The sequence below is a fragment of the Cinclus cinclus genome, chromosome 2 (genome assembly GCF_963662255.1).
Source record: "Cinclus cinclus chromosome 2, bCinCin1.1, whole genome shotgun sequence".
Taxonomy (NCBI): Eukaryota; Metazoa; Chordata; class Aves; order Passeriformes; family Cinclidae; genus Cinclus; species Cinclus cinclus.
In genome coordinates this window covers 21,290,655-21,300,524 of record NC_085047.1, presented here as the reverse complement: position 1 = coordinate 21,300,524, position 9,870 = coordinate 21,290,655, and the positions used below count along the sequence as shown (strand labels likewise).

Below are 9,870 nucleotides of genomic sequence, written 5' to 3'. Positions count from 1 at the left end.
GGTCTTTTTAAAATGTTGAAGTGCAATGGCATAGTAAGTTTAAAAAAGTCCTGTAGAAAAATATCAGTAGAACTGGTTGAAAGTGATACATCAGTTTAGTATTCCAGCACTGATGGGCGGGTGCTTGACTTGCTTTTCTGCATTACAGAAAGAGCAGAGTAGCTCCTTATGGACTTCCTCTGGCACAGGAGCAAAACACATAGTCCAGCTCTTGCTGTTGGAGCATTTGAACGAACTGAGGCAGCAGACCCACAAAACTAATGTCCACAGCATTAGAAACTCCACAGAGCAATCAGAACATAGCACAGTTCCTAGCAGGGCAGTCACCCTCTGCGTTGAAGGGCATTGCCAGGAAAAGGAAGAAACTAGGGGATGCACAAGCATGGCATTTAATTACTGTTCACCCTCTATACTGTGCTTTATACTAACACCTATATCCGATGTCCTGCTTCAGATGTGCGTGCGAGGAAAAAAAAATACTCTTCCCCAAATCTTCTTTGTGTTACTTTTAATAGTGTTAGGGTGGTCTAGGAAGCCGAGCACTTAGGCTTTACGACTGCCTGACACTACGAACCGGGGCAGAATGACTACCTCATCATCCGTGGTAACTTTTCCCCCGCCTCTTAAGTGAGCTCCTGAAAAGTGCGCGGACCCCGTCGAGGCGCCCGCGGAGAACATGGCGGGCGGGAAGGGGGCGCGGCGGGCTGAAGCGGTGGGGCGGGACGGCGGGAGGGGCCGCACGGCACCAGGGCCGTGCCCTTGGCGGGGGAGGCTCGGGCTGTCGGCGGCTGAGGGGTCCCGGGCGCCCCAACCAGGATCACGCCGGTGGCGGCGGGCGGTGAGTGTAGGACTGGGTAGGGGGCAGAACCGGCGGGACCCGCTTGCCTCCGGCGGGTGAGGAGGAGGCGATGGATGCCCGGGACGGAGGAGCCTGTTACAACCCTTTGTTCGCTGCCGGAGGGAGCGCTGGGGCAAAATGGCGAAACCCTCTTACCCCACCCTATTTCCAACTCGGTCCCCTCCGCCTTGTGTGTGCGGGAAGCCTGGCCGCGCTGCCCGCGGGCGGGATGGGATGCTGTCCCCGCCCCGGGTAGCCCTGCCCCGGGGGGAGGGCCACCTCTGCCAGAGGTCGCTTTCCCCCGAAGCGCGCAGCTGAGACGTGAGGGCACGGGGAGCGGCAGGTGCGACCCTGGGTGCGTCGCTATCCCAGGGAGCGGCCGCGGGGGAAGCCGCCTTTCCACAACCCGCTCCGTCCAGAAAGTGTTGGAAAGGCACACAGAGGTGGTGCAGGCATGCTGAGAGAGAAGGAAACTCGAGGGGAAGTATTTTTGCACACATCCTCAGTCAGAGGCTAGGGAAGACCTAAGTTTTGTTTTTACAAAGCATGGCCCAGTAATGTCTTTGATTATGTTCTTAGGAAAGTAAAGATAAAAATGGAAAAAAGGTGTCTTTCCAGACTCACAGTGCTGCCTAATGCCACAGCAGCCACGCAGATGGAAGCATTTCTGTGAGTACTCCTGGCTGTCTGGGACCCATGTCTGTCACAGTTGCAGAATTAGCTGAGATAACTTTCTTACTTCCCAGAAATGCTGAAATCAACTTTATATTCATTGGTGGACTCCTTTACTTTTTTTGGTCTGCATATTTGCAGTTTTAGGTCTGTTTGTTTGTTCATTATGCTGTCCTGCAGATGGGTGAAGGACTGAATGAAGTAGGTAGTAAATGCCATTTGGAGGCAGCAGGGAAAAGAGGAATTGCTAAGGAATTGAAAGAAATAACAAGGTTTCACAAAATGAGTCTGTAAGTCAATGGGATGGATACTAACACTGAGAAGTTAAGGATTAAAGATTTTCAAGCATTTCTGTAGAGTGCACCTCATCTTAATGCAAGGAATTGTCTTTCAAACCTCATGTACAGAAAGCAAATTCCTCCAGTCCTTTGGTGTTGGCAGTAAAATACAATCAGCGCTGTAGCTAAGGTGATTATGAACGTGGAGAAATGATGTTGGGAGAGTACATGCAGTAGTCCCTGAGTCTTTGAATGCTACTTAGCAACTGTTCAGGAAGAGTCAGCAGGGTATGACTAGCCAGGCATCCATAGACCACCAGCAAATGCTCTATAGGCAGAATACAAGGTAACTGTCAGGATAGGCAGAAATTTTTTTTTAAGTGACTTTCTTTAAAGTGAGAGAAACAAAGACTGATAGTGATATTCTTGTTTCTTCATAGGCTAGATGAAGGGGCTGGTAAGTAGGACCTAGAAACAAGTAAGATTTGTAGAAAATTTTAAAGTAAAATGTGCCTATTTACTTTCTTATTTCTTCCCCTTCACCTCTTCTTGTCTTCCCTGTTCTAGGCTTGGTGTTGTCCTCTTTGGTGTACCCATATGCAATTTACTGCCCCTTCGCTTGCCCATCTAAAATATGCAGTTTCCTGCATACTACAGGTAAATTTTAACAAAGGCAAAAGGGCCTCCAGTCGTTGGAAAGGGTTTGAAGAACTATTACCTGAATGTTTCTGAGCGTTGTTCTGCTTCTAGCTGCTCAGCATGTCTTGGCTGCTCCAGGTGCGCATGCTCTGACCATGAGCAGCAATTCCTCCCTCAGCAATGGGAAAGGCCTGAGGAACGTGACCACGGAGGAAGATGGAGCAGTCAGAGTCACCGAGTCCATTACTATAATTGTTATTGCCATCCTCATCTGTTTGGGCAACCTGGTGATTGTTGTCACTCTGTATCGCAAGTCATACCTTCTCACCTTGAGCAACAAGTTTGTGTTCAGCCTGACCCTCTCCAACTTTCTACTCTCTGTGCTGGTGCTGCCTTTTGTTGTCACCAGCTCCATCCGGCGAGAATGGATCTTCGGAGTTGTTTGGTGCAATTTCTCAGCCCTGCTGTACATGCTGATCAGCTCAGCCAGCATGCTCACTCTGGGACTCATAGCTGTAGACCGGTAAGCTGCTCTTTGGTAATGAATTGTAACAAGTTGTCTGCTCCTCTCATAGAGTAACTCACTATCTGTTCACGGAGTTGAGAAGTACTGCAGAGGGTAACATGGTGTACTGCTGGAGTGTCATTTTTACTTCTGCCCCTCCTGAAATTTTGATGTAGAGCAAGAGAAAGTGATGTCATCAATAAAGGAAAATGCAGACATTAATCTAGAGTTCTTTAAAGCTCTTGATGGTATAGTAACATACTATTTGATAAACATGAAATAGTGACTTAAAATTCCAGGATATACCCTAAGCATACACTCATACATAAGAACAGATTTAATGGTTGCATATGTGCCTTCAGCCAAGTTTGACAGTCTTGACTGCAGTGATACCTACATTTACATGTAACTATTTCTAGAAACAGTTGGAAGAAAAAAGAATTAGATATTGGCATCATTGAAGTGTGTTCTTTTCTTTGTTGTATGTCTTTTATGCTCCTATGGACTACTTCTTTTCTTGCCCTGCAGGTACTATGCTGTGCTGTACCCAATGCTTTATCCGATGAAGATAACAGGCAACAGAGCAGTGGTAGCTCTTGTGTATGTGTGGCTGCATTCCCTTATCGGCTGCCTCCCTCCTCTTTTCGGCTGGTCCTCTTTGGAGTTTGACCAATTCAAGTGGATGTGTGTAGCAGCCTGGCACAAGGAGGCTGCCTACACGGCCTTTTGGCAGATCTGGTGTGCACTGCTGCCCTTCATGGTCATGATGATCTGCTATGGATTCATATTCCGTGTGGCAAGGATTAAGGCCCGCAAAATCCACTGTGGAAGTGTTGTTATTGTGGAGGAGGACTCGCAGAGGAGCGGGAGGAAGAACTCCAGCACCTCTACGTCCTCCTCTGGCAGCCGAAGGAATGCTTTTCAAGGGGTTGTTTACTCAGCCAACCAGTGCAAAGCTTTCATAACCATCTTGGTTGTCATTGGGGCTTTCGTCATTACGTGGGGACCTTACATGGTAGTAATAACATCAGAGGCACTTTGGGGTAAAAACAGTATTTCCCCTGCTTTGGAGACATTGGCTACATGGCTGTCCTTTTCTAGTGCCATTTGCCATCCACTAATTTATGGGCTGTGGAACAAGACGGTGCGCAAGGAACTCCTGGGAATGTGCTTTGGAGATCGGTATTACCGCAAGTCCTTTGTTCAGCGGCACAGGACATCGAGGCTGTTCAGCATTTCCAACAGGATCACAGGTAAGATGTGGCTGCAAAAGACACTTCCTTAATGCAACCAAGAGCAAGGCTTCCTGTCTGCCTGTGTTTGGCACATTTCAGGGCTCTGTAAAGAGAATTGGATGTTCCTGGAATTTTCCGCAGTCTTTTTATCAGTCAGGTTTATAGACATTTGAAAGGAGAATTTTTCTCCTTTCTTATAGTTAACATCTTTCTCCTACTATAGTAAAACTTTCTCAGGCAGAGAAGACATAGTGATGAGGTTAATAAACATAATTTATTTTTGTCTTTCTCAAGCATTTCCTTTTGTGTGCCTTCCATTTTGTGTTGCCCAGATTTGAGCTCTACTAACAGTACTTTTTACTGCACTTTTTCTTTGATTAATGGCCTTATGCTACAACTCTCTAAAATCCACTAAGGTTCCACTGACGTAACTGTTTCTGCAAGTTCAGCTTTTAGGCTTAATGGTTGGGAAGAAAAGATCATAAACAAAGTAAAAGTGTGTAAAAACATAGGACTATTTGTCTGTCCCCAAGTTGCAGACTGAGACCTCCAGTTGCTCAGTTTGGTGGGGGGTTTTTTGTTTGGTTTTGTTTGTTTTTTTTTTTTTTTACGTAGCAATGCAATGACATTCAGATTTTTAAAAATTTCCCATGTCATGTTCAGAAGCTTCCAAAAATAGAACATCTTCCAGGGATACTTCACGCAGAGGCAGAAACTGAAATTATTTAATTGGGAAGGATGTTCTAAAAATGCAGAAGGAAGATGAGAGCAGCAAGGCGTACGTTATCTTTTCTGTAACCTGGGAACACTGGGAGAAACTGTCATGTAAATGAAAGAATTATGGAGCTGTACCCACATCACAAGCTCCAGGAGCTTTGACAAGTCTGTATCCAAGAAATGCTGTGGATTAATACATTGAGAACTGAGGTGGGGAGGGAAAAGACAGGCAATTTCTTTCTTTTTCCAAGTGATAAACTTGCAGCTGTCAGGTTCTTATCAGATGTCTTAACTGGAGGCTGATAGGGAGGGGAAAAAGACCCCCAACTAACTCACAACAAAATTTCAATGGGGTTCCAAAGCAGCATCTTCGTAAAAATCCCATTATCTCCCTTCTTCTTTTGGAGATTTGAAAGAAGTTGGTCATCTCTGTGCCCCAACCTTGCTCATAAGCTTCTTCCCACACTAATGGCTTGTCACAACTGCTGGTGGCTGCCAGGTTACTCCCTGTCTAGAAGATGCTTGGCAGATCTCCCCATCCATGTGAGAGCATATGCTTGGTGCTCAGCCTGTCTGGCTGATAAAACACATGCAGTTGCAACAAGAGTGGGAGGGACATGGTGCAGAGACAAAGGAGATTTGCCTTTCCAAACCTGAGAGCTGCTGACTGGATTTCTAAGATGGGAAGTCCAGAAGCTGTGCTCTGCTTTAGCAAGGTAAGTTTTATATGCAGAATAATAAATAAGGCAGTAGAGTAGGTATTACTGGAAGAGTTTTTACCATTGCAAACTCCTTAACCATTCACCGTGTAACAAAAACAAAACTTTCTTGCAGATTTGGGACTATCTCCTCACCTTACTGCCCTCATGGCAGGTGGGAGGCCACTGGGAAACAGCAGCAGCACAGGAGACACAGGTTTCAGCTGCTCACAGGATTCAGGTAACTAACTGCAAGTCTCTTGCTCCCTACTTGGGCAGAAGTGTGCACTTGGCATCCATCTCATGGACGTGCAGTATTTACACCCACAGATGTCTCCTGGTGGACTAATGACATGAAGCATCTGTTCCAGTTGTTCCAACAAAACTGCTGCAGTTGCTTTTTTCCTCCCTTGCTCTCAATAGATTTACTTGCAAAATGCTGCTTACGGAATGGTGACCCTCCTTGGTAATGTGTCCTGGGAACAAGACTAACTGCTTCTGTGCCCTTCTCCTTCCATTTCTGTTGTTCTTTGGAGACTTTCTCTGTATCCACAAGGAACAGAGCAACAAAGTTGTGTGAAGAATGTGCTTCTTTTGAAGAATGTGCTTCTCTGATTCCTGTTTTGTAAGAGACCTTGTCTTGTTCATCCTGCAGTATAAACATAAACACTTCAGGATGGTTTCAGCTTATGATTTCATTACTACTTAAGATGTCCCAGCTGAAGATGGTTTGGAAAAGGGAGAGTTCTGATGGTAATTTTCTATCCAGATCTGTTGCTAGATTTTTCTGGCAGTTAGGTCAGCTACCAGTCCTTAACTGCAGTAATTGTTTTAGAGAGTATTTCTGCTCTAGAGACAGCAGAGGGTGATGTTTTAAAGGTTGTTTGGTGATTTGTTTCCTACTTTTGTAAAGGAAGTCTGTGGAGCTGGGATTTATTTTTGGCTGTTGTTTTATGCTGGTAGTTTTCTGCCTGTTGTGGATATTCTGCAGTTTTATGTGAGAAAGGAGAGGAGCCTTCTGGTAAACCTGCCTCAGTTAAGAGAATGTGGTGTTAACATCTTGTGACAGCAATTTAAACAAATGAACAGAACTAAAGTGATAATGCTGTTAGAAGTGCCGCTGCTGGTTAAGGAGGGAGCACAGTCCATAGCCTGGGAATAGATATACAGTGATCCACTGTGAACTACTGTTTCACATTGGATGCTTTTACTGTGAGTTACTAAAGAGAAGAAGGAAGCCTTAGTCCCTCCTTGTGTTGCTTGCTGCATGTAGTATATGATCCTGAGGCATGCGATGCCCAATCTCTAATGACAAGATTTCCCAATCCCTTCAATGAAAACTGACCTCTTTTCCTGTGCAGTGTTTAATTTGAGCTGAAATTTACTCACAAAAGCTGGGTTTGGACATCTTTTGAAGGAACTGCTGAAAGCAGGCTGAAAACTTTTTACTACCATATTATATCCCAGTGTTAGTGTTTTACTTGAGTGCTTTTGCTCTTCTCAGGAACAGATACAATGCTTCTGGAAGATTATAGCTCAGATGGCCCTCATGCCTCACACTGCATCTGTCCTCCTCGAAGGAGGAGTTCAGTGACATTTGAAGATGAAGTGGAACAAATTAAAGGTGCGTGTAGGGGTAAGTATGAAAATGCTCAGGGTCAACTTTATTGAATGCTCAGGAAGCCTCCCAAGATCTTGAGAATTGTCTTGAAAAGTATCTGACCACAGTGTGCCTTGACAGACCTAATCATTCATGCAGATACCACAGAAAGCAAAATCAGATCTTTCTTCCAGATCTCAAGTAGCAGCAGGCAAGGACAAGAGTTAGAAGCTGGGATTCCCTGCATATATAAAAATTAAATTGCAGGTATCCTCTCTGCAATTCCACTCATCCTGGTGGCTGTTACAGTCCGTTTTGTGTTTCTTGGGGAGTATATTTTCCTGCCCTCATATTATGATTGCTTTATCTCTGTTTCTCATTTGCTGTCTCTTCTCAACTTTGTCATTTATAGACTTGAAATTCCTCCATTTACAGACTTAAATAATCTGAATGTAATTTTACTCTGTTTCATTTAGCTTTTTTACTTCAATTCTATCTTGCTTTATGGGGTGTGTTCCTTAGCAGGTATGGGTGAAAACAGATGAACCACATAGAATTTTTTCAGTCAACCTGCTTGGTGATTCTGGGCTAGCAGAACATTGCTGTGATCTTCTGTAAAATGTCAGAACATTAATTTATGCTGATAGTTAAAATAATTTCATTAGAAGACTTGATAATAACAACTGAATTTTCTAAACAATACATGATTGTGGACAGGATGAAAATGAGCAGAATGCCTTTAAGAATCAAGTGATTATGAAACCTGAAATAATAAAAAAACTCTTTCTATGGAATTTTTAAACATCTTGGCAAAATTTCCTTTTGCCCTCTTCCCACCATGAGATGAGTATTTCCTTGTACAAACACATTAGCTTACATTTCCCACTATAATTCTGAGTGATTATATAGGAGCAGACGTCTAATTTCGTGTGAGAGTGAAAGAGGGAAGTCTCAGTGCACAAGTCCCCACAGGTTTAGCAGTCCTCCCTGGTGAGTGTCAGGGTCTTCAGCATCCCTGAGGCCTTAAATTACTTCAGCAGCTTCACTGAAGAGTTACATTTAGGATGAACTCTTGTATTGCTCAACATGTTGGTGCGTAGAGAGGTGTACAGATGTTACAAAAACAGCTGCACCAGCACATATTATCCTGGGTCACTCTGAAGCTTTGTGTTCATAGAATGGTGTAGGAAGCCTGAGTATTGTTGGTAAATGTGTAGTCATTTTGCAGAGAGCACGATCATGCCTTTACAACAGGCTCTATATTAGTTTTCAAGCATTTGCAACCAACTGTTGCATGCTTCCCAACTGTTACCTATTTTTTTTTCTTTTTGCAGAAGCTGCAAAGAATTCTGTTCTTCATGTAAAAGCTGAAGTCCATAAATCACTGGACAGTTATGCAGCCAGTCTGGCCCGAGCTATAGAAGCTGATGTGAAACTCAGCCTATTTGGGGAAGATGCTTTACCAGGAGCCCTGTTCCCCTTGTGGACTCTGGCAGGAAGCAGTGTGAACACCCGGCGTGGTGTCAGGCCCCATGCAAGCCAAAGACTGAAGTTGCAGAGCATCGATGAAGGGAGCATGTGACATGAGCACTGGAGTAGGAAAACAGAATGAAACCACTAGGCAGGGCCTACTGCAGCTGGTAGTGTTTCATCAGAACAGGACACCTTGTCAGGATGTTTCCAGCGCTTTTTTAGCACCTGGAAACAGCTGGGTTCTGGTACTTGCATCAGCATTTTACAGCAGTGTTTGTTTACTGGCTAGGGTGCTACTGACTCTTCTGCCACATCATTATCACATGTGCATAGGAATGGTTTCATTGACTGTTATCATTAGTCAGTTGAATCTTGAGTCTGTTATTGGCCAAAGCTGATACAGGAACAGAACAGAAAAGGTAGGTGCAGTGTTTAATTCATTGTTATGTCCATCCTCTTCTGACCACCAGGATAATCAGTTGATAGCTGGAGTGCTCTGATAAGAGCTTGTGCATTGGATAGTATATTAAGCCTTACTGTCTCAGACTCACAGCTGAGGAACACAGGCTTCTCTTAAGGGCAAAACCGGAGCTTTTCAGAGAGCTCATGCAGATTATGGTCCTACTTACCTTTACTAGGGGATATTTCAGTCTGTTCAGCCATCAGAATGCCAGATCTGACGTTGGACTGTGCTTAGCTTCAGCTCCTCTGGATGTAGTGAATGGGAGTAAACGTGCTGGGAACAGCACAGAGATGGGATTTGAGGAAATCGTCAGTGCAGAATTCTTAGTTTCTCTGAGAACTTCAGCTCATGTCCCTGGTTTTGCTGTTATTAAAAGGGCACTCTGGCTGTGCTAAGTTTGACAGACTATAAATAAGATATTACTACTTCATATACAGGATTAATCTTCTAGAGAGAAAAGTTAGCTGTTTTTTTTTTTAATCATGAGGGAATGTAGTGTTTAAGTTGTAGTTACCTCAGTGCTTCTATTTCTTGGAGTATTAACTCATTAATCTAAAAAATAAGAGCATTTGGCACTTATACGCACTTTGCGTGTTCTTAAGCACTGTACAGACGTTACCTTGTTAGGCCTTTGTGAGAGGGTTGATCAGCCCTGCTTGCCAAAGAAGGGGAACTTGGCACAGCCAAGCTGCTGGCAGTGAAACAAGCTGCAAAGGTGGGAAATTTTATAAGGAAAAGAGGGATGTGGTGGA

The 9,870-nt window shown here is 44.3% G+C and overlaps 1 protein-coding gene across 1 annotated transcript; it reads left to right on the top strand.

The window, feature by feature from the left end:
• The first annotated feature begins 2,567 nt into the window (after positions 1–2,567).
• Positions 2,568–9,233, top strand: GPR161 (G protein-coupled receptor 161). Its single transcript, XM_062512359.1, has 5 exons — positions 2,568–2,950; positions 3,461–4,185; positions 5,719–5,823; positions 7,087–7,206; positions 8,517–9,233. Exons 1-5 carry the CDS (start codon positions 2,583–2,585, stop codon positions 8,762–8,764), a joined length of 1,566 nt encoding a protein of 521 aa, XP_062368343.1. The 5' UTR covers positions 2,568–2,582; the 3' UTR covers positions 8,765–9,233.
• The last annotated feature ends 637 nt before the right edge of the window (positions 9,234–9,870 follow it).